The 24,658-nt window shown below is 36.0% G+C and overlaps 1 protein-coding gene across 12 annotated transcripts in view; it reads left to right on the top strand.

Annotated features, from left to right (window-relative positions):
* DMD (dystrophin) overlaps positions 1–24,658 on the top strand; it is a 1,259,796-nt gene that overhangs the window by 1,070,084 nt on the left and 165,054 nt on the right. For all 12 annotated transcript variants that reach the window (XM_082049442.1, XM_082049444.1, XM_082049438.1 and 9 more), the window contains one exon: positions 18,823–18,969. In XM_082049442.1, the coding sequence (XP_081905568.1) occupies positions 18,823–18,969 (147 nt within the window). The remainder of the gene's footprint in view (positions 1–18,822; positions 18,970–24,658) is intronic.

Below are 24,658 nucleotides of genomic sequence, written 5' to 3'. Positions count from 1 at the left end.
AAATATATTCTGAACATAGACACTGAATCCCTGATATCAATGGAAAACTAAGCAAGTCACTTATTTCTAAAGCTGTGAAGATAACTGTTCATTCCATAATTATAGTGCTGAATCCTGTTACAGTTTTAAAAGAAAATAAAATCCCTCCTAGAGAATGTAATGAAAGTCTAATAATAGCCATGACAGATATCTTAACACTTATGAAAATCCAAAGGTACTATCAATAGGTAGATGTCTGTTTATTCCTTCTGACATCTCAATATGCAGGCCAGACATGCACCAAGACTCTGTTTCGAGATTTAGCTGGATGCTACTACCTAACCCCTGATTTTTATCTCATTTGTACCATGTTTACTTGAAAGATTTATGAATATCATAAGACCGTACCATAAGATTATTGGCTAAATGGTAAATGAAAAACATACAGAAGATATTCATATCCTTATGAGCTATAATATTTCATTTCATATATAGCCGTTATCACAGTATCACAGTATGTTTGGGATTGGAAGGGACCTCAAAAGATCATCTAGTCCAATCACCCTGATGGAGCAGGAATGCCTAGGTGAGGTCGCACAGGAACATGTCCAGGCGGGTTTTGAATGTCTCCAGAGAAGGAGACTCCACAACTTCCCTGGGCAGCCTGTTCCAGTGCCCTGTCACCCTTACTGAGAAGAAGTTTTTTCTCAAATTTAAGTGGAACCTCTTGTGTTCCAGCTTGATCCCATTACCCCTTGTCCTATCATTGTTTGCCACCGAGAAGAGCCTGGCTCCATCCTCGTGGCACTCACCCTTTGTCACCCCTCAGTCTCCTCCAAACTAAAGAGCCCCAGCTCCCTCAGCCTTTCTTCATAAGTGAGGTGCTCCAGTCCCTTAATCATCTTTGTTGCCCTACGCTGGACCCTCTCCAGCAGTTCCCTGTCCTTCTTGAACTGAGGGGCCCAGAACGGGACACAATATTCCAGATGTAGTCTCACCAGGGCGGAGTAGAGGGGAAGGAGGACCTCTCTCGATCTACTAACCACCCCACTTCTAATACACCCCAGGATGCCATTGGCCTTCCTGGCCACAAGGGCCCAGTGCTGGCTCATGGTCATCCTGTTGTCCACCAGGACCCCCAGGTCCCTTTCCCCTACACTGCTCTCTAATATGTAATTTCCCAACCTATACTGGAACCTGGGGTTGTTCCTGCCCAGATGCAGGACTCTACACTTTCCCTTGTTAAATTTCATTAGGTTATTCCCCGCCCAACTCTCCAACCTGTCCAGGTCCCGCTGGATGGCAGCACAGCCTTCTGGCGTGTCAGCCACTCCTCCCAGCTTAGTGTCATCAGCAAACTTGCTGATAGTACACTCTATTCCCTCGTCTAAATCGTTAATGAATATATTGAATAATATTGGCCCCAGCACTGACCCCTGAGGCACTCCACTAGATACTGGCCTCCAACTAGACTCCGCACCATTGACTACAACTCTCTGGCTTCTCTCCCTAAGCCAGTTTGCAACCCACCTCACTACTCTATTGTCTAGACCACACCTCCTCAACTTAGCTGTGAGGATGCTGTGGGAGACTGTGTCAAAGGCTTTACTGAAGTCAAGGTAGACCACATCCACCGCTCTGCCATCATCCATCCACCTTGTTACATTCTCATAAAAGGCTATGAGGTTGGTCAAGCATGACCTACCCTTGGTAAAGCCATGCTGACTGCCCCTAATAACCCTCTTATCCCTGATATGCCTTGAGATGGCACCAAGGACAAGCTGTTCCATTACTTTCCCAGGGACAGAGGTGAGGCTGACTGGTCTATAATTACCCAGGTCCTCCTTCTTGCCCTTTTGGAAGACTGGAGTGACATTTGCTTTCCTCCAATCCTCGGGCACCTCTCCCGTTTCCCAAGACTCGGCAAAGATGATGGAGAGCGGTCCAGCAATGACTTCAGCCAGCTCCCTCAGCACCCGCGGATGCATCCCATCTGGACCCATGGATTTATGGATGTCCAGACTATTTAATTGTTCCCTAACCCAGTCCTCATCAACTAAAGCAAACTCCTCCATTGACCTGGCTTCATCTGGGGTCTCAGGGGTACAGGGCTCCCCAGGACAGCCTCCGGCAGAGTAGACAGAGACAAAGAAGGCATTCAGTAATTCTGCCTTCTCTGTATCTTCTGCCACCAGGGCACCCACCCCATTCATCAGTGGGCCTACATTGACTCTGGTATTAGTTTTATCTGCTATGTATTTGAAAAAGTTCTTTTTGCTGTCCTTGACCCCTCTCGCCAGCTGTACTTCTAAGGAGGCCTTGGCTATCCTAGCTGCCTTCCTACATCCTCTAACAGCAGCCTTATATTCTTCCCAAGTGGCCAGCCCCTGCTTCTTATAGTCTGCTAGATGCATACACGGCGATATTGTGTTTTCAACATCTTCTAAGTGATCATAATTAGCTTAAATAATATAAGAGCACAACAGGCCAAAAGCTGATTAATATTAGCTATGTGAGTAGTACAATAATTTTTCCAAAATGTACTGCCTAAAATATATGTAATGCTCTAACAAAATGTTGTTCCAGCATAGATACTGCAGAAACATGCATGTACTAACTAAGCAATGTAAGTATATTTGTAAAATTAATAAATACCAAGAAAGCTACAGTTGTGTCTGCAATTTGATGGCCTACATAAAACTATATGTTTTTAGGTTTTGTATATTTTTACCTCAGGTATTCGTATTTATGACATTCACATTTTTTTCCTACAGTGAAATTTATTAATATTTTAGAAAGATTGTAAATCAAGACCAATAATTTATGTCACTCTAAAATAGAGCCTGCAAATCCTTAAAAAGCTTTTTCTTTACAAATTATATTATCAGCCTTCTGAGCAGCTCTTCAAAATATTGGTCACATGTCATTGCATTTCTTGCAAATCCTTCTCCTAATCGGGAACACAGTAGCCTTCCCAAACCCAAGCTGACGAATAACTTCCTAGGGAATGAGCTTACCCAGTGTCATTTGTCATTTTTCTATTTAGTTATAGTTGCTGGAGCTCTTAAGGTCATGGTGTAACATTGAACTCACACAAAATATCTGATCCTTGATCAGTATTAATGGATTATTATTACAGATCCTTGATCTGTATTAAGGTTGTATTGGTATTCATCTCTGACTCTGAGGACAAGAGAGAAATGGTTTCACAGACCTACCCCAAAGAACACAATCTAGACTACAGATGATCTATAATCAAAATATTCTTCATACTTCCCTGCTGTCCTCTCTTATTTTCCCTTTTTCCTTCTCTCATATGAGTGATCTTATCTGCAGACTGAGATATAACCTAGTTTCTTAACAACACACATTCTTTCTCTCTCTGTCTTCCAAGCATAGCTTTCTGTCTGTTAAAATACAAACTGTCACTTAACTGTCTTAAATTCACTTCAAGCCCTAAATAATCTATTAGAAGTCCCCTGATATCCATTGGCTGATCATTTTGATTGCTTTCTTGCAATCACTAATGAGATTTAATCTTTTTCATCAGAATGCATGGAACACTTAGGGTTGCATGAGATCACCACAGGGTTTTTTTATTATAAGCTTTTCCTGGTATGCAATTTATTTGCCTCATCTGCCTGGTATCGCATTTAAAGACCCATTCCAGGAACTGGCAGCAGAAGCACCTTTCCTCTCTTTCTCCCCAAAAGACTCTCATTTGCTCCATACCAACGCAAACTTTGATGAGGGTTGTGCTGCTGGTGTGCAACAGCCATTACTTGTCAAGCTGATACCTCCTCGCTGTTTCATTGTATGTAGACATCTGCTGAAAAATATTGTTAGGAATTAACCCATAGGAAGTTTTAGATTTTGATACTTTTAGACTCTGAAAAAGTTTTTTTTTTAACTAGAGGCCACTATTTTAGGATGTTGTGAACAGAATTTTGTGACTGTGAAGCCAATTTTAACAGTGTGGTTTATACATTACTAAAGGTTGTTCTGCTCTCATGAGAGCACAATGCAAAGCACTTTCTCATCCCAGTGATATTCTACCAATCACTAGTGGCATATAACTGCTTTAGTTTTCTGTCATATACGACACTAGAAGTAACAGCAGAACCCCTGGACTCCGTGGGGGATATAAGTCCTTTCTGATTTTTTTTTTAAGCACTGTAAAATAAATTTTAAAAAAATCGAAATCAGGCAGTAGTGTCTGTGGTCTCTCTAGTTCAAAATAGAAGTATGTACCTCAAGAACACTTGCCAAATAAAAGCTGAATAATGTAGTCTTATTTTCAATTAACTCCACTCTATTATAGAATTATTTATTTTCCATTGGTGTCACAAAAAGAGGACACCTTGACTCAATATAAAGATTGTTAACTGTAAAAAGCACAATAGAATTTAATGACATGTGTCTTGTATTTTCCCATGAGCAGTGTTCACCAAAGTCTGGATCTTGCTTCTTAAGAACTGCTCATTATTTTTGCAGATTCACTTTTACAGTTATAAATAGAGTAGTTACATGGCAAGGCTATGAACTTTGCATATAGAATATGGCTTTAAATGTATTTAATGTAACAAGTGTATTCACAAAGGCTGTAAGTATCCTTTAAATTCTTTTGTCACAGCCTATTACAATTTTATTACAATTTCTACTATTCATTTTCTACAAATTGTGAAACAAAAGGCAATGAGAAATTCACATGAGTACTGCATAAGTAACCCTTTTGTTTAGAGATGTCAGGCCTGAATTATACGCTGTTTATTGCAGACTCTTCAGCATAATTGACAGTTTTAGCCAATTGTATGTGATTGACAAATGTTTACTGGAAAGTGTCAACCTGAAACTTCTTTCTAATTTGTAAACTGAACAGTGTGCAATTATGCAGAGATCAGAAATGATCTGCTCATCATCTACTCCAAAATGACTTTCTGTCTGCACTCAGTCCTTTTGTCCCTAGTCATTTATTCTCTAGATGAGACAAAAAGTAAGACAGCCCCTTAAGATAATTAGCTGAATTTCAGTTGTGTTCATATGTGGCCATAGAAAGAAAAGGAATAGATTTGGCAAGGTTAAAATACTATATTATTACAAACACTTATAATAAATCAGCAACCTCAATTACTGGACAATGAATGAGCATAGGGAGTTCATTTTAAAAACAAACAAACAAACAAACAAACACAAACACAAACAAAACCCCCAAAAAACAAAAAACAAACAAAAACAACAAAGAAAAAAAAAACAAGCCTTTTGCATTCTTCTGTACTTCATTTTGATCCTGTTCAGCTACTGCTGTGCTGAAAAGAGGTATTTCAGAGAAGTGGACTCTTACATTGCTATTATGAGGGAACTATGCTGACAGCTGCCTACAATGGATATTCTGAGAGCAAAGTCACTTGCTGAATTTCTAATTTGTGTTCTCATTCATAGAAAAAAATCTTCCAAAATTGTTTTAAATGCTTAGGTAATTGATAATTTTCTATCCTTCCTGAAGGAAGAATGTTGAGTAGAGGTCATATACAGGAAAATTAATGAATGACACCTAAAAACAAGACAACGGTCCTTCCTAGCAATGGAGGTGTACACCAGACATGAAGAGATTAGTTTTAAATAGACCCATACAAACTGCGCAAGAAATAATTACCTGGAAGATGCATTGAATAACCAGCATTTCCAACCAACTAGATATCAACAGCAGTACTGGATCAGCAAATTTTGGTCAGATAGTAGTTTGATGCCTATGCACCTCTTAACTGATTGCTAATATAAAATTAAGCTATACAATAAGTTATGCTAGTAGAGTTCATGCAGTCCAATCTGTAAAGTAAAATGACATTACACGTACAGCGACTTATGAGTTCTTTTTAATTACCTTCTTTACTGATAGAGTCTATATTCCTTTAAAAAAAAAGAAAAAACAACCAAAAAAGTATTTTTCATATGGAGGTCTGAATTTATATCAACCGCAACTCACTGGTGTTTGGAAGTAAGTTAACTTGACTGGTATTCTGAACAAACTTACTTTTGTTCCACTTTTGTTATTTTTTCAAGTTACCTGGATAACTTCCTTTTTTCTTCAAATTCCTACCACGTGTAATCACTTTTTTTCATGTGCAACACTGTTTGGTTTCACTGCTGTTACAGAAATTTGAGGAAAAAAAATTCTATTTAGCAGAATTTGCAACAGGTGAGCCTACAGAAATAAGTGGTCCTAAAGTATGGCTTCAGCAGTTTCAGTACTCATAGACTAGGATGTATTTTGGCCATTTAAAAGCATTACTTCCCACTATAGCTATACTTCCTATTATTCTTAGTTTAAAAACATCAAAAATACTAAAGCATTCAATATACAGAATTTTAGAGCATAAACTAAGATTTGATTAAGTATTTTTAAATTGTTTGTACAATTAAGAGACGATAGCATCCATTGGTTGACAGCTGCATAGTAAACTATTAGTATTTGTCTGCAGTGTAGGACATGGAAATATTAATGTTTTCTTTAGAGTACACTTGAAGTAATTACCGTTACAAATGCTTCTCAAGTTTACCATTTCATACATATGTAATTCTGTCACAGAATCATGCCATAGTTGTGGTATCTCTTTAGACTATATTGAAATGCATATACATTTTTTCAATTTAATTTGAAATCAGTTGTCACCACTGAAGTCTGTAATCGATCTGAATTAAATTGTCCTATTCTCTTCAGTAAGCCACTTAATAAGTTCTGTGCTGGACTCTCTGATTTTTGAATACTAATTCATACAGAATAGCCATTTCCTCCTAATTCATTCACCAGCTTTCCAAAAGCCAAAATATCATCACTAAGAAAATTAAAGATTATCTCTATAAACAGCTTTTGTAGATATGAAATATTTGTAGACTAGAGATTGTTCTTAGTAAGATAATAGAAATGGAGGACATGATCTAATGGCATTCTAGAGGACTTAAAGGTTTTACATGAAATAGAATTTACAAAATTGCAAAAACACTTCAGTGACTCTTTTAATGCCAATATAAACTAAAACATCAGTAGAGTATATCAGGACATAAAAAACTCTATTTTAAAATAAACTAAAATCTTATTTAAATTCACTGGAACACTGATATCCTACAGATGTCCTTATTATATATAATATATTTGTGAATTTAAAACTTTGTGGTGTTTGATATGATAAAAGCAATAGTTGAAGATTGTTGAATTTGTTAATGGGTCAACTTTCAGGATGTTGTAAAACATCAAAGATACTTCCACTAACTACATTCCTTACTTGGTTGTATAGCCTGGTATATAGTTTTTACCTTTTTTAAAATGTAGTTCTATACAACAAAGTTGTTTGGTTGTCACTGTTGGAGGCAAGTTTAGTTTTCTAAGTTTGTTTTAAATATGAAATTGAACTAAAAACCATGGAGTGCTTCATCACATGGTTGTACTAGCAGGAGTTAGCTTGTAGGAGATGAAATGTACTCCATTGTGTCCTGTGGTCTTGTAGTCTCATTTTAACAGCTTATGATTCAATTTATTTTCTCACATGAAAAGAAATATATTCACAAGTGGTTGTTTAACATGTAATAGTAATGTATTTGCAACTGCTACAGATTTAATTTTATGTCGTTGCTATGTAATCAGTCCCATAAGATTGGAGAGTTTGTTATGGCAGTAACTATGGCAAGAGCCCAGACCTAAGCCCATTTTAAATACCTGAAGTGAACCATCAGTCCCTCTGCTGAGTCCTTTTGAAATAAGCTATACATTTCTGATCTTGTATTTAGATGCTACCAATTTAATAATAGTGAATGTTTTATGCAGACTAGATTACATAGTGGTTTTTGTCTATATCAAGCTACCTATTTTAAGGGAGAGTTGAGTCCTTTTTACATAGGAATAATAAGAAAGTGATGAGCAGGCGAAGAGGTAAATCCTTAGTCTTTTAAAATTCAGACTGCTCTTTACCATACTACTTAATGAGAAACAGTAGTGTATCAGATACAGAAATATTAATGTCACTTTACTGACACAGAACAAACAAGAAATTAATATTCTTTAGTCAACCTTTTTGGGAATCACAACTAGTGTGAGAAACAGCCTCTTGTAGACCATTTTGCAAAAGAACCAGCACCTGGGAAGGAGTTGCATCAGATTTCACCTGATTTGCATCAGATTTCTGTTAATTGTGTTAACACAATTATTAATGGAACAGATTAACTATTTTTTCATTGATTAAGGACCTTTGGGCTAAATAATACTGTTAACCTTTCCCTGACAGAAAGTACAGAAAAATTCCTGAACTCAAAGCAGGAAAAAAGGTGACCAGTAAGAAGTGGAAATCTTTTCTACCTCCTACCTGTTTGGTAGAACATGTTATTATTAGATCAACAGATTTCATTTGGAGCCAAATTTTTCTGTTTTATGAACTCACCCTGCTGATTTCAATGGGAGCTCAACATGCACGTCTGCAGGCAAAATTTGACTTTTTAAGTATGGGTAATCTCTGATCTTGGTTTCTGATAGCCTGCTGAGAGAGCTGACTAACACATGTATAAAGACTTGTCTGTCGTTTTATGTCTCTGAAATTCAGAATTGAGGTCAGACCAGAACATTCTTAAGAGATTGCTCTTTATCAGTTTATCAGAAATAAGAATGGGACTTGAGCTTTTAGAAGGAGAATTAAAGATTAATGTTTAAGTATCCAAGTGGCATGGTTATTGCAGAGACTCTAGCATTTAGCATGGCTTTTTAAGTTTGCCATATAAACAGCACATACAGATATTAGTCTGATGATCGAGTATTAACATGACACTAAACCGAAGATGTTTTTGAACTGTTGTGATTCCATTCAAAGGTCTTCTTTCTCTAATAACCTGGAAATGTAAATATTTACCCAAGGGAAAAAAAATACCATGTAACACTTTTCTTTTTACTGTGGGACCATTTTATTCAGGCTTTGCTAAGTGAGTGTGGCTCAGAGAGTTGGGTGGCTAAAGGGAGAAGTAGTATATCCGAAAAGTATTTATAACAGAAATTTGACCTGCTATATATTGTCTGCTATTGAAACATTTCTACAGAAAGCAAAAGGACATACCAGAAGGGAATATATAACCAGAGACATGTATGTTCAGTGAGACACAAGAGGAAGGAAAAGGGAGAAGGAGTACTAGAAATGAATTTTAATGTCTGCTTTCTGTGAGCGGGCAATTTTTTCCATTAAGAGAAGTCTGTCAGTATTATGTTTTTAATGAGATCTTTTCTTAAAACATTGACTCTCCTATTCCTGGGAATTTATTTTGGTGTTGTACCTATCAAGTGTGCAGATTCTGTAATGATAATGTTACTCTGACATGGGCAAATCAATGAACAAAATAAAATCAATTTATCAAGCTCATATGCTGGTACACAGTAATTATTTAGGGACTGCTTGAAGGAGGGAGTGCAATGAATGCTAAATTGACTGGGTTGTTTATCAGTGACCCATTGAGCTATACTTTTCTCATTTTAATCTTCATATATTTAAAGCCTAATTGTTTTATTTCATTTTTTTTTTGTCCAAGGTTAACCCATAATAAAATCTTATAATTGCTACTTAGCACTTTTATAGTGCTTTTCATGTTCCAGATAGTATAATTTAATCTTCTCAGCTTCTTTCTGAGGCTGCAATAGAAGTCATATTATCCACAATTTACGAATAGGGCAATTGAATCAGTGAGACTAATTTGTCCAGACAGCAATGCCACTCAAATAATTTTTATTCTCTTTAGCTTTTACCTGTTTTATTTTAGCTGGGTTTGATTATCCAGAGGATGAAGAATGACATTTTTCATCGGTTTCAGCAGGAGCCGCAGTTGCTCATTTCCCAGCTCCACAGCCTGCGCTCCTTCAAGCTGTGACAGGGCAGCCTGGCACCCGGAAGGGTTTCAGTCCAAATGCCGGGGAAGGTGGGTGCTGCTCCTGCCATGATGTCCCAGCCTGTGTCTGGTGTTCTTATAAAAACCATAAACATGTTTCATTTTTTAAGTTTTATTTAACAGTCTTCTTTTCAGCATTTTATTTTAGTATTCTTTCTTCCTAAGTTAGCTTAAAAAGTAAATTATTCTTGCTTATGTTCTACTAAAATCTACTGTTAGAACCTAATTCCTTTGTCTGGCATTGTTGAAGGATGTTTTTCCTAGATGCAAGAAGCCTAGAAATTTCCACCTCAAGATTTTGGCTTGGGGTTTCACACACACCCACTTCTCATACATCGTACAGTGGTAGTGAAAAGGTGAAGATGGGAACTAAAATATTAATTCAAGAATTGGAAGATGGCAATTTTAGCAAAACATTTGAACAGTCTATCTGATCTGAATTCTTCCGGAGGTTAAAGACTGAATGGACTGTAATAACTTCTTTTGGCCTTAAGATCTATGAAAATCTTTGTTCCCCTTGCTAGAGGTAGTAATTTTCAATTTTATGAGGCTAGATATGAAATATTTACCTGGTACATTTAAAGTCATGATCTTTCAGGCCAGGGAGAGGAGAAAATAAAGATTTATATTGAACTAAAATAAAAATCTGTATAGGCTTTTTGTTACAAAAGACAGCGGGAGTTTATGAAGCTTCTTGTCCGAATTGTCTTAATTTTGGTTGAGTGTCAGAATGCAATCTGTGTCTTGGTAGAGTCTAAGCTAAACTTTTGTATGGCCATGCAAGGAATCCAGATTTTTCCTCCTGAGCTACAGGGTCTGCCTGCTGATATTTGGAAGCTTGAGCTGTTTCATAAGACCATGATACAGCTGTTGTAATCTTTCTGGTTTAAACTGCTTGCCTTTTTTTTTTTTTTTTAAATTGTCACTGAAATACTACATTTGCCTTTAAAACACCATGCTTCTTTACAACACAGTAGAGATTTACCTGAAAATGTTTTTTGTAAGGAACGCAGGTTATTCAACCTTTTATGTTTGTATATATATACACTATATATTATTCACAAGTTAGCAAATATAGATAATATGTTATTAACGGTTTTAAAACAGGTTTGGCTGAGGCTCCACACCTAAGCATATATATATTTTCAAGTGGTTTTAGCTTTAATAATGCTGAATGAAACAATACTAAAGAAAATAATTTCCTTTGTAAAAATTCCTCTAAATTTTCTGTGTCCTTTCTGCAGTGTGTATTAGACTTTCAGATTACTTTGAAATGCTTCAGGTTACTTACAGTTCCTAGGCACTTCATCTCTTGATTGCCAGATTGGCTTCTTGGTTGCAAAATAACTGAGTAACTGTTTATGTGGAAAAAATGGTGCAGAACAGTTTATGAACAATTCAGCAGTGATGGGCTCTGCCATGTCATGATTATAGTTGTTCTAGTAGAGTGAATTACAAGCTAAATTTCCTCATTTACTTTTCCTCTTCTGTGGAGGAGAATACAATTTCATAATAAATGGCAAGGCAGTAGCACAAGTTGTATCTGTTCAGGAATTATAAAACTGCATATCGGCTCTTGATTTAAAAAAGAAAAAAAAAAAAAGATTTCTTAGTAACAAAGTGATATATGTTTCAGGATATGTGCAACTTTTTATTAGTGTGCTTCTGTTTATTATATTAGACATCCTAATAATTAGGTATTCTATTTCTAAATATAACGTCACTACAAAGCGTAGCTTTTTCCCTTGAAAGTTCAGAAAATAAGAAAATTAATACCTGGCATTAGTTCATTTTTATTTTGTTCTATTCAAATTTTAATATTCTTATTTTTAAAGAAATACTGAGTTAGTCTTCCAAATTACAGAAAATAACTTTTGAAAAATAAAACATTTTATCAGATTCAGAAATACAGAATTCAGAATGGCATAGGATTTAAAGAGTATTTGATTTTCTGTCTCCTCTGGTGTCTTCTATTTCAACTATTTTTATCCCAGAAGAAGATTTATATTCTACTCTAGTGCATTCTTGCTTGGTCATTTCTGAGTTTATAAAAATATATAGGATGGAAAATCAAATCAGCTAAAATCCATTTTGTTTCAACACTGCCTATCCCCAGGAGCACTAGAATCAAATAAAAATACAGTGTGAGTTTAAAAGGAAGCTAAGTGTAGCATACTGAGCTAGCAGCTGACAATCCCAGGTTTCAATGAAACTTGAATCAGAACACCCTAAACCCATCAGAGAAGAAACTGGCTCAGTTTGAATGAAAAATGTGGAGAATGTTAAACTGTCTTGGGTAGAATATGTCAGTTTGTTCCACCTTGTACAGTTTTACATATAAAACCCAAAGATACACTCTGGCCCCTGAATATTTTTCACCCTTGGACACTAAGGGGACTGAGGTAGAGAAACACCAGCACTAGGAACCTGCTGCTGCCCAGGTGTAGGATGGCCACGTACTTTATTGTGCAAATCTATCGTGCTCTGATTTAGCTGCAGCTGCTCTTGGTATAAAAACACCCCACAAGCAAATTCATCTGATACAGCAGAGCTTTTCTCCTTAAGCCATGTCATATTTTCATCATGATGCCAGGTGCCCTTTTCTGTCTCTTTCCCTGGTTATGAGAATTGATGTTTAACACAGACCTATGCTAGTGGGATACTTTTCTATATGAGGGAACTCTACCAGAAAATGCCAGGCTGGCATGAGGCCACCACCCTGTATAAATGCCACTCACAGACTTTCTCTGTAGGCACAGGTGGCCCTTTCTTGAAATCTGCTTCATATTAAGTGTCAGAAATGCTCATAATTCTGGACATACATAAGTCCTGCTGGGATGCAGCCACAAGTGTTGAATGAGTTGGCAGATGCTATTGCGAGGCCACTCTCATTTGTTTTCAAAAGTTCATGGCAACTGGGAGAGATTCCTGAATCCTGGAAGAGAGCAAGTGTCACTCTCATCTTCAAGAAGGGCAGGAAGGAGGACCCCAGGGAACTGCAGGTCAGTCAGACTTACCTCAATCCCTGGGAATGTGATGGAGCAGCTAATCCTTGAAAACATCTCCAGGCACACTTTTGAACTGAAAAATTGTGTAACAATTGAAAAAAGAAAAAATGTAGTTATTAGATGATATCTGTTTATTTAATACAATTTTTAAGACACACCTAAATTCAGTCTCAGTACTACTGAGGTGTATGTAAAACTTAGTACGTGCATGAAGTTGTTTTTCTTTAATCAGTGCTAAGCGATGATTTCTTGCTCTCAGTATGGCTGCATAATTGTGATTTGTTACTGACAAGGTACTGAGGTTTTCTATTCTGGACTACACCTAAACATATATAGTAGGTGTTGGGATCAGTAAGAATACACACAGTAAGAGTAAAAAGCAATTTGAATGACCCACTGGTATTTCACAGTAGCAAACAATAAATGAAAACCAGACTGTATTTTATTTTTTCTCTGTGCATAGGGAACAAGTACTGTTCTGAGAGTACACTTCCTCTTCAGGGTGTATTTTTTAAGTGGCATAGTGGGATTTAGTCACACTACTCCATTAATTCCAGTGGGCCAGGCAATTGGATTAATTCCCGAATTGTGTTCAACTTGTTAGTGAGCTGTTGCACATGCAGTTGAGGGAGAGAGGGGTTGAGAAATGGAAAACGTGCATTGCAAAGTCAATGTTCCTTCCTGAATCCTTTTCCTGAATTTTATGAATTTTGCCACGGAAACTTCCTGAAGCTAGTAAAGTATATAAGATGTCTATTATTATTTAAATAAGCTTGTTTACTATTTATTTGCTCTTCCACTCAAATGATTCATGAATTTCCTTTCAGATTTCATGGAACGGAAGGGAGGAAGGGAGGAAGGGAGGAAGGGAGGAAGGGAGGAAGGGAGGAAGGGAGGAAGGGAGGAAGGGAGGAAGGGAGGAAGGAAGGAAGGAAGGAAGGAAGGAAGGAAGGAAGGAAGGAAGGAAGGAAGGAAGGAAGGAAGGCAGGCCAGTATGGCTTGTGGAATCTTAAAAAAAAAAAAAATCATATTTAAACAATCATCAAGTTTCCATTAATAGAGTTGATGTTCTGGAAAGAAGTGAGGGCTGTGTGGTGGCTTTTACTACCTTGGAACAGGAAACCCAAAGCACAAGCAGATTTTGTGTAAAACATGCAAAAAAAAGGACCTGCAAATAACTGGGGGGAAGGGTAGAAGGGGCTAGCCTGCATATTCTAAAATATGTATAAAAGTAATCTGCAATTACACACACTAGTCTAAAATCCTTTTGGATTTGAAAAACAGAAAATATGTAATGTTAGGAAAAAACAAGAGGATAACCAGTAAGGAAGAGATTTGGCTTGGTACTGATCAGTACAAGTTCAAAACATCACTATCATAATAGATATCATTATGAACTAAAGGTCAGCATCTCTGCAGGGACAAAAAATAACCCAAAAAGTCCACCACAGCAATGTTCAGTTTTCAGAAAGGGAACTACATGCAAGGGAGGAAGCCTGCTGAAATGGAGCTGAAAGGGCAAAACATGTGAAGACACCGTGGAGACACTACACTGGAAACTGAAAACAAATCCATATTGTCAAAATAGACTCTTATAAGACCTAGAAAGGTGGAGTGGGTAAAGTAAAGAAAGCTGCTTGAAGCAAAAACACATATAACAAATCATCATGTTTAAGAGTGTAAAATCACCAGAACCAGATGACTGTTTGGTCAAGAGCTCCAACGAAAGTATAAAATAGCCAAAAATATTAACACAATTTCCTTGTTTAAAATTAGCTTTTTATGAGGAATGGAAAGGGGCAAATGTAGTGATAGTTTTAAAATACTATGTAGCTTTTTTAAAAGTAGATGTGTCTTACATATCCTAGTGTGCCTCAAAGGAGGCATAAGAATGTCGATAAGGGGGTGTAGGCCATTTTAGTGTTCCACTAGGATTTTAAGAAGGCCTTTCAGCAAAGAAACTAAGTTCCTGTGGGATAACAGAGAAGGTCTTAATGTGGATAACTAACCAATTATCTGGTTATTTCCTGTCAAAGATGGAAAACAAAACGCAGAGGTCACTTTTCCCAATGAGGGAGATGATTATTGCTTGTGTTCCAGGAGGTCTACTCTGTCCAGCATGTACATAAATGATCAAGAAAGGAAAACTGATAATGCAGTGGCACATCCTCTTGATGATACAAGCCTATTCAAAGTACTTAAGATGAAGACAGATTGCAAACAGGTATAGAAAAACCTCACAGTACTGACTGGAAGCAAAGTGATGGCAGATGAAATCAACTGCTGATGAATCTCAAGAAAAGCATGTGGAAAAACCTGTTCCAACTTTACATGCACAGTAATGAGCTCTCCTTTAGCCCTTTTAAACATTCCTTTAGCACTCATGAAAGAGATTTTGGAATCATAACAGACAGTCCTCTGAAAACTTCACATCAATATTCAGAACTGCTCAGAAAGCTGAATTAAGTGCTAGGAATTACTGAAAAAGCAGAAAATAACATGATGCCTTGGCATAAGTCCTTGCTGTATCCATATCGTGTCTATCCTAGGCAGTGTTTTGGATCCCAAATCTAAAAAAGATAATAGCTCCTGTACAAGGACAGAATAAATGGAGTAGGAATGGGGTTTGTCTTGTGTAATTTCATATCTGCCAGGTAGCTGTCCACATGTGAGCTTGTTGCTGAGGCTCCCAATATGGTCAATGAAAATCTGCTCCGTTCAGTTGTTGCAATTCAGAATACAATCCATGCCATCCTATAGTAAACTCTTACATTATGTTCAACTCCTGGTTGAATATAAACGAACCATATGGCACCTGCTTAGATGGAAATACCTTTTAGCTAGCCACATTTAATCAAATATATCTCTGTCTTTGTGTCTTAAACAAGGAAGAAAAAAGAAATATGATGGGGCGTTTGTAGAATCTGCAACAGTACAAAGTCCTTTAAGAATAGCTGATCACTGTCTTTCGTGAGCTAAGAATTAGGGACAGTCTTAAGCAATAGGTTTAAAAAAAGCAAAAAGGAAGTAGTTCTTTAAGCTAAATATTAATACTGAACTTTCTATAGGGTATTTTGGATGGTGAAAGCCTATGTTAGTTCAAAAATCAAGTAGATAATTTCAGGGAAGATGAATCCATAAGATCTGATTGACACAGCTTCTGGCTTCAGAATCTCTAAGACCCAAATATCTGAGCTGGAAGAGCACAGCAAGGGGCAGGGAAGCTGGTGCTTTCCCTTACCTGCTTCCCTAAGCAGTTGTGTTGGCCACTATCAGACAAGGGACTGAGCAAGATGAGCTTTTCATCAGATTGATTATGGTCACTGTGTGTTCTAGACTTTCAATATTTGGCTGGTGAGAGTGTCTATGGTATGTGTCTTACAGAGTTCTTATTAATTTTCCAAGGCATTTTGAAATATTTTCTAACAAGACTGTACGGATCATTTAAAATCCAATCTACCACCTACAGTATCACACACCATTGAAATCCTTTCTTGCTTATGGACAGTTATAGTGAAGATAATTTGGGGCTGTTTCTCCTGTAGCTGTTCACACTGAGAAGTCATTTACATCCTGAGCAATTTAATTGGTTAAAATAGGTCTCCTTGTGATAGTGTTACACTACTCACCATCTACATTTGTTTTTAAATTACTAACAATATAGTTCTCTAAAATTTTCTGATGTAAATTTGTGATATGTGTTGTTTTTTCCTGCAGAAGAAAAAAATAGAAAAATGAATCAGTCTTATTTATATTTTTAATAATCAGTTTGTATAGGATATTTCTGTAAAACATTTCACTTATACTGACGAAAATCACAATCCAGTAGAATTTCTGAATTTCTGCTTCTACAAATGGCAAGTATTATAGAAGATATTGAACTTATTACTGTTTATTAAATTGCATTACTATTTATTGATCTGCATTTATTCTACTAGTGTTTTTATTTTATATAGACATATTTACGATGTATAATTTTTACTTTTATTATATATTATTTTTATTTTATATTATATATAACAATATATATAAATATACCCACGTGTATATTTATATACAACATGAGTATTCGTAGCACTAGCTGAGAGGCGTTCTCCCATCTTGGAAACCAAGCTACTGTGGAGGAATAGAGCTGATCATCCCAAGTATAAGCCACAGAGTCACATTTCAGGGCCTTGGGCCACTGAAAGTAGCAGATAACAGAAAAAAAGCGCAGTAAAATAACTATTTGCAAGTCAAGTGTTCACATAGTGGTATACATATCTCTTCAGCCTTCGAGGCCTTTACCTTACAGGGACAAATGTCTGTTTTTAAAGCATGGTGTTTGTTCTCTGAACTCAATTACTACCTAAAATGATCAGGCTAAGCATATGTATAATTCTGTGTGATAAAACTAAACGTGAGATTTTTTCCTTTTCTTTGTATCACAGACCTTGCTCTAGACTACACTGTAAATCGCTGCTTTCTCCAGTAATGTCAGTTGTGTTCCAGTGATATAAAACTGGTGACATTGAATTGTTGTGTCATGAATTGATGTGTGCCTGTTCTCTCACATTGTGGCACTTGCATCGTTCTCTGAGCTTTCCTTTGCAAAACACACATCACTTCTGATTGTGTATTTTACAGATTTATTATGAGAGTCATTCGCTGTGCATGGATGCCACATAAGACAATCTAACTCCTTATGTTGTAGGGTCATTTAACATAATTAGTGGAAGGCAAGTCTGGTTTCGAAAGACATTTGAGGAGCAATTTTTCAGTGATGTTTACCTTTAATGCAGTACATGGCATTCTCATGCTATTTACTCTTCAGGTTCACTGAGATACTGGATGGGCTTTTTTTGACCTTGTTTGCATCACATGTTGATGAGATGGTTAGTAGGCAATAATTTCAGGTTGTTTAATAATCTAAAAGTGATGCAGACCACATGTGATCTGTATTAAAAAATGCTGAGAGAAAGGAGCTAGAAAGCAAGATTAATATAGCAAGTCTGTTTGCAGACATCACATGGCAATAAAAAGTGCTCCTGAAAAATGACAGAATTTGTCCCTTAGAAATAGCTCATTGTTACGTTTTGACATATTTTATCATGTTAAAGATTCATAAATGTCTCCTTAGAAAAGACAGATATGGAACAGTGGAAGATCTGCATAGATATTCCTCTCTTTGATAGAGTTATGGTGCCCTGAATTTATCTGAATTTATTCAGATGCATCATGGAAGCATCATCATCAGGTTGTTGCTTTTAAAACCAAGAAACTTGTAACTAGCAGCTTCTGGTTTTCATATGCTTTACTGAAATTATTAGACTGCTCTTATGCATAGTTTTAAAGGTTATCTTACAAGATAGGTTATTTTATTTTTTCTGAAATATGAGTCATGTAGGCCAGTTTGGGATTCATAGCAATAAGATATTTTTTTTTTGTACTTCCCATTACTAACCTTCTAATTGTAGCACATGAGACTCTCAGGGTAAGATCATGGCCTTAGTGAGGTCTGTAATAATTGTATCATTGCTTCTCTTTTTTTATTTGTCATATTTGGGAACCGTAGGCTTCCTCTGTTTTCAGCACTTACCACTCCTGTCCACCTAAGGAACATGTGCTACACATACATGAAGGACAAGGCAGGAGAGAAGTATGGTCTGCAAAGCACAACCCAGTGGGTGTGCTGGTTAGAGATTTGGCTCAAATGGCTGAAAATCACTCTGAAGATTCCAACTTTACATCACCATCTGAAATGCTGGGCCTTACCCTTGAGACGTAGGGTCCATTTGAAGTTATCTAAAAAGACTGTCAGCTGTATAATGACCAGTAGACTACTTCCTTTCAGCTTCACATGGAATACTTTTACACTACTAATCAGCTGGTAGCAGAGCAAATGAAGTTAGTGCTTATCTTTATTTATATTTAATTCACACAGGTTTATCGAGCAGAAATGGTACCACTTAAAGAAAAGGTGCATCAAGTCAATGAGCTTGCTCACCGGTTCACTCCCTCTGATATTCCGCTCTCCCAGTACAACCTCAGTTGTGTGGAAGATCTGAACACAAGGTGGAAGGTGCTACAGGTACATTTCCTATGATTTTTTTTCTTTATGCTGCATTTAAGTAAATACTTTTTTATTTCTGTGAGCTTGTTTTTAATCTGTGGAACAGCACCAAAGGTGTATTAAGGAATGAAAGAGGAAGCGGGCTTTCAGTAATGGTGCCTCTGTGAGAAAAGGAGTTAAAGCTGATGCTGTATTTTCATATGCTTCCAAATACTTTATCAAGTAAAAATTGGTTAACCTATTGTTTCATACGGTTAAATATAAAATGCTTAATATTTTATTTACCTTTTACTACTAATATTATTTACCTTTTACTATTAATATTTAGAAATTCTTGCTGCCAAATATATCATGTTATAATCCCTTTTAACTGGGTTATCCATGTTTTATGGATATTTTTATGGTGTATAGGGAACATTCACATAAGACAGTTTACTTTTGCTGCTTCATTCCTTCTACTATTGTTTAAATAATTTTGGGGAGCAGCAATTTTAAATGAACTCCTCATAGGCAGATTAATGAGTCTGTGCAGCAGTACATTTAAAGTCACACCTGTAGAATAAATTATGAAATTACAAGGCATCACATGAATTCAGGCAATTAGAGGGACTTGGTTATGCAAGTAAAGCTGTTAAGAAAGGGATTTTATAAACTGAGATATAATGCAGGAAAAATATTAAGATATACTATGAAATTAGGATGAACGTTGACTATAAGTTATAAATGCTGAAAAATTTAGAAATTATTTGGATTATTTTGTTTAGATATGTATCACTTAGAGTTTTGGTTATTTTGTCTTATCTTGTGATAGAAACTTCAGATATGTATTGTCTTTCCAAAATGCACTGTATCTTAGCTTAGAATTGTAGGAAGAGTGTGCATGAGAGAGAATATGGAAGCATATATGCACTGTTATATGGTAATGTAGGTTCCACAGCAGGGGAGTAATGCTATGATTAAATGAAGGTAATTGCAATGAAATTTACTTCATTAAGTGCTGGATTTTGCTCACTATTTTATTTTTTGCCATACCACTGCTTTACATTTTGAAATGGTGTCATTGTATTTACCTTAATATACTGTAAAAATAAGAAGGATGGAGGGTAATAAAGAGTTTTGCCATCATTGTAAAACCAAACATTAGCAATGGACAAAAATGAAGCAATTCCCTCTTGTCCTACACACAGATAAAAGATCATAGTGCTGTCAGCTCTAATAGTCAGTAAGATGTTATTGCTTCTTTATAGCTTCTCCAAAAGAAATCCCACAGCTCTTTGATATCTCCAGTTTATCACCAATTCATGCAAATATTAACAGGATTTTCCTAAATCAACAGTTTGCAGTGAGAGTACTAGTTTAAGTAAGAGAACATTAGTCCAAGGATTTTGGTCATCATATCCAGATTTTCCCAGATCCTCAGGGTAGAGTTCAGGTAATATTATTAAAGCAGATCAAGAGAAATCTGGAAGATAAAATGAGTATTCCTAAAATATTTATCCCGTGTATAAGAGAAATCACATCTGTTTAGTTTCTTTATAGAAAACAAAACAAAACAAAAAAACAACATCCACAGTTTGCTATGATTCATTGAAAAATGCCTTATTTCGCTAATATAATAGTTAACTGAGTTCCAGTGGTTTGCTGAAATATACTTCATTATTTCAGCAAGAAATAAAGGAAGGCAGGAAGATTTTTCAGAGTGAAAATGTCTAGGTTATGGAAAAGTCAGACAAATTTGAGAGAAAGCTAGAGATAAATATTTTGGTGTTATTATTCAGGAAAACATTAGACAGAGGGCCAACTTGACATTGAAGATAGTTTAAAAATACATAGGGCAAGACGCATGTTCACCCACATTTCAAAGATAATATGCTCTTATTCCACAGAGCACAAGATGCATCATGAACAATTCCATTTTCATTGTAAATTATTGTCTCGATTCATCAAATACAGAGTATTTGGAAAACAAAGTGCTTCATCTTCTAAGAAGACAGATGCTTGGAGACACTATGTCAGAGTGAGATGATAGAGCTGATAGAACAGATAGTTAATTGGAATATTATGGTTTACTGTCTTTTTTCATATTTACCTAAATGTCATCTGGAAGATATAGAGAGCAAGGTGAAAACACTCCAGTAAATTTTTAAACACATCCTGAGGGGAAAAGACATAAGAAACCTTGAAGGATTATCATGTACAAAAGGCCAAGGTGTGACCCCTGGGAAGAAGAAGAGCATATCTGTTCCTGGAATATAATTTTTCTACTTAAAAGGGAGCAGAGTTTGAGACATATTAAGAGGCAGAGCTCATTTAGAATGGAATGGGATAGGATGGGATGGGATGGGATGGGATGGGGTGGGATGGGATAGGATAGGATAGAATAGAATAGAATAGAATAGAATAGAATAGAATAGAATAGAATAGAATAGAATAGAATAGAATAGAATAGAATAGAATAGAATAGAATAGAATAGAATAGAATAGGATAGGATAGGATAGGATAGGATAGGATAGGATAGGATAGAATAGAATAGAATAGAATAGAATAGAATAGAATAGAATAGAATAGAATAGAATAGAATAGAATAGAATAGAATAGAATAGAATAGTTCACTTGGAAGGGTTACACAACAGTCCAACTGTTGTACTTATGAGATCTAATGAACATTGACCTGAGTGGCAAGGTTTTAGAGTATCATGTATTGTTCTGTATTAGGGTTAGATTTACTTATGAATGACCAGCACTCTTGTTAGGTGTGATACTATTTATAGAAAAACAATTTTTTTTTTTTTTTTCATGTAAAACCATTCTACTTTCAAGATAAGTTCCTATTATTTTTTTTCTGGTTTTCAGTTTCACTGCTAGGTGGCGTTTTTTTTAATTCAGCTGTTTGGTTTTTTTTTCCACTCCTTTTTTTTTTTTTCTTCTATCTTGACTATTCTTATATTAATCTCACATAAAATGTTTCCTTAATCCTTCAGTTGTTTCATCATTTTTTCTATTGATTTCCACCTTCGATGTATTTTTTATGTCTTTCTTTTATACTACTCATATTTTCTCTTTGGCTTCTATTCATTCCTTTTTTCAAAAAAAGTATTCTTTTTCTGTGCTCCTGCTCTTCTGTGCCTTTACCCATATTATTTCCCTTATTTCTATGTGGGTTCTTTTTATTATTATTCTTTCTATTTTTTCTCCAGCAATAATGCTTCTTAGTTTACTTGTCATTTTTTTTCCCCTCAGAGGTTAGATCTCTCTCTCTATCTCCTTGTAATATTCCTAATGGGGAAAATATTTCTTACCCATGTATCCCATTTCCTAGGAAATATCACTGCAGGAAAATCATAAAACAGAAGCTTCTGTGCTGTTGCTTGCCAGGAAGACACCCATTCTTGGTTATGTGAGAGAAAAGTACATAAGGACATAAGGTTTATCAGATCTGAAATAATAGTGAATTCTTGAGTTATGAGAAAGTTGCAGAGTATTGTGTAGAGGATGAAATGATGTCTTGTTTCTTGCTTTCTCAACATTGGGACTTTCATAAGATCAGAGGAGAAAATGTATCATTTTAAGCCAAATCTTACAGAGAGTTAATATTATATTCATTTTACAAACATAAGAATAAGGCCAACCATATTCAGTCATTTGCAATCTTGCACAGTGGTTGTACAGTGAGATAATACTATTAGTGAATAGTATCAAATATTACTGCAGAATCTTACCAGAGCTGCTTTTATATTTCTGCGGTAATGCATGTTTGCCATTAATTTACCTTTTTTTGTGTGTGTGTGTTCAGTTTCAGTCAATATACACTGGAGTTTTACTGAAAGAAAAATTTACGGAAAGCACTCAACCAATTACAGACTCAACCAGTCCTAGTTTTGAAGTGTTGTGTGGAGGTGTATTTCATTAATGAAAGATAATGCACTCAGTTCAGCCACTGAAAGCTGTATCATCATTTGTGGAGTCTAAGTAATGTGAAAAGAATTAGCTTCATGCCTTTAAAAGAGTAGTTTTAAGGAAAATATGCTGTTTATTTTTCCATTTTCCTTAAGCATGAGAGGGGATGAAATCTCTCCAGGGAGCTATTTGTTCTGAATTTCACAAGGAGCTCTCATGTTCAGATCCTGTGTGCTTCAAACAGTATATGTAATTAGATGATCCTGAGGGAAAACACATCTTGCAAACTCTCGCTTACTTCCAGTCGACATTTGAGGACCCAGGGAGACCAGATTTGGCAGGATTTATATACACTTTGCTTTGGTCAGAGATCTGGTTGGTGTAATGCTGGTCAAAAGGCAAAGCCTCTGACATGTAGAAGAATTTGCAAGTATCCCATAGGGAAGATAGCCTTCAGTTATCAAGAAAGATTTAGAATAGAATCCCTAATAAGCTGAAAAATATAACAATAGTCTTTCATCCAAAAAAAAATATCTTTTAAGAGATTTTGCCATAGTATTAACATTTATATTCCAGTGCTTTTAGCCCAGCAAGTTGTAATGAACTGCGGTCATTTGTGAGTGAACGGTTCTGTCCATAATAGTGGTTCCAGCTTATAGAGTTTGTAAAACTAAGCAAGCTGGAGGGAGCATGTAAAATCGCTAGAGGTAAAACAGCCTTGCATATACATAGAGAGGTAAAAACACATACATGTATACACACATACATAGTTGGACGTGATGATCTTAAAAGTCATTTCCAACCTAAATGATTCTGTGATTCTCTGGTTTCTATATGTCAAGTGTTAAAAGAAGCATTAGCCAACATTTCAGTGTCGTTCATAACACTTCAGCTCATCTTGCACCAGTAGCCTTTGCTCTCCAGCATGTGGGGATTTGAAGATTGATGTGGCACAGAAGTGTGCTGCCTCTTGTCAAAGGGTCCAGCCACAACTACTGTTCTGTTCCCACAAGCAGCTTGTGGGAACTGCTGAAGGAACAGCAAGCTTTCAACAGTTATCCAGTTATCCAAAGTTATATCATCATTTCATTTGTACTCTTCTGAGTACAGGCTCTTTACTGTGTAATGCACACTATTGTAATAAGTATCACTCCAATGTGTTATTTCAGAAAACAGCATCTTGTGGGTGTTTCAAAAATATTAGCTTGTTCTTTCAATCTGTAGTAAGAAATACGAATGAATCTTACTATCTATGTTTGCAGAGAATATAGAGAATATAAAAGCCAAAAAGGAAATCCCTTCTTTCTGGAAATCAATGGGGAATTGTGACTGTGCGTCAGAGTCTTACTGGCCTCCTTATGTAAATGTCCCACCAAATATTAATGATGGGTGTTTTCAAATATTTGTTCAGGTCTAGTGAATCTCTTAAAATCTGAGTCATGGGCATTCGGGGGAGCAGTCCTCAGCTCAAACCCTGCTTTTTGTAGGGCATGGACATCAGGGCAAATAAGTTGCATCAAAATGTAAGTTGAATTCAGCACCCCATACCTATCATAATAGCTTTTAGGTTTGGGGTTTTGTTGTTGGTTTGTTTGTTTGTTGGTTTGTTGCTTTATCAATTTTACTTCACATTCTGTCTTCCATGCCTTCTCCAAAAAAACAAAAAAACAGCAACAAAAAAAAAAAAAAAAACAAACAAAAACAAAAAAAACCACAACAACTCAGAAAAGAAGTGAAATAACAATAATACATATGTAAAAGAAATGGGGTTTTTTTCAGGTCTCTCACAGTTGAATTGAAACAAGTTTA

This window comes from Streptopelia decaocto (genome assembly GCF_964273445.1).
Source record: "Streptopelia decaocto genome assembly, chromosome: 1".
Lineage (NCBI taxonomy): Eukaryota > Metazoa > Chordata > Aves > Columbiformes > Columbidae > Streptopelia > Streptopelia decaocto.
The sequence above is the reverse complement of the archived record's forward strand: the minus strand, read 5'-3'. Positions and strand labels throughout refer to the sequence as shown.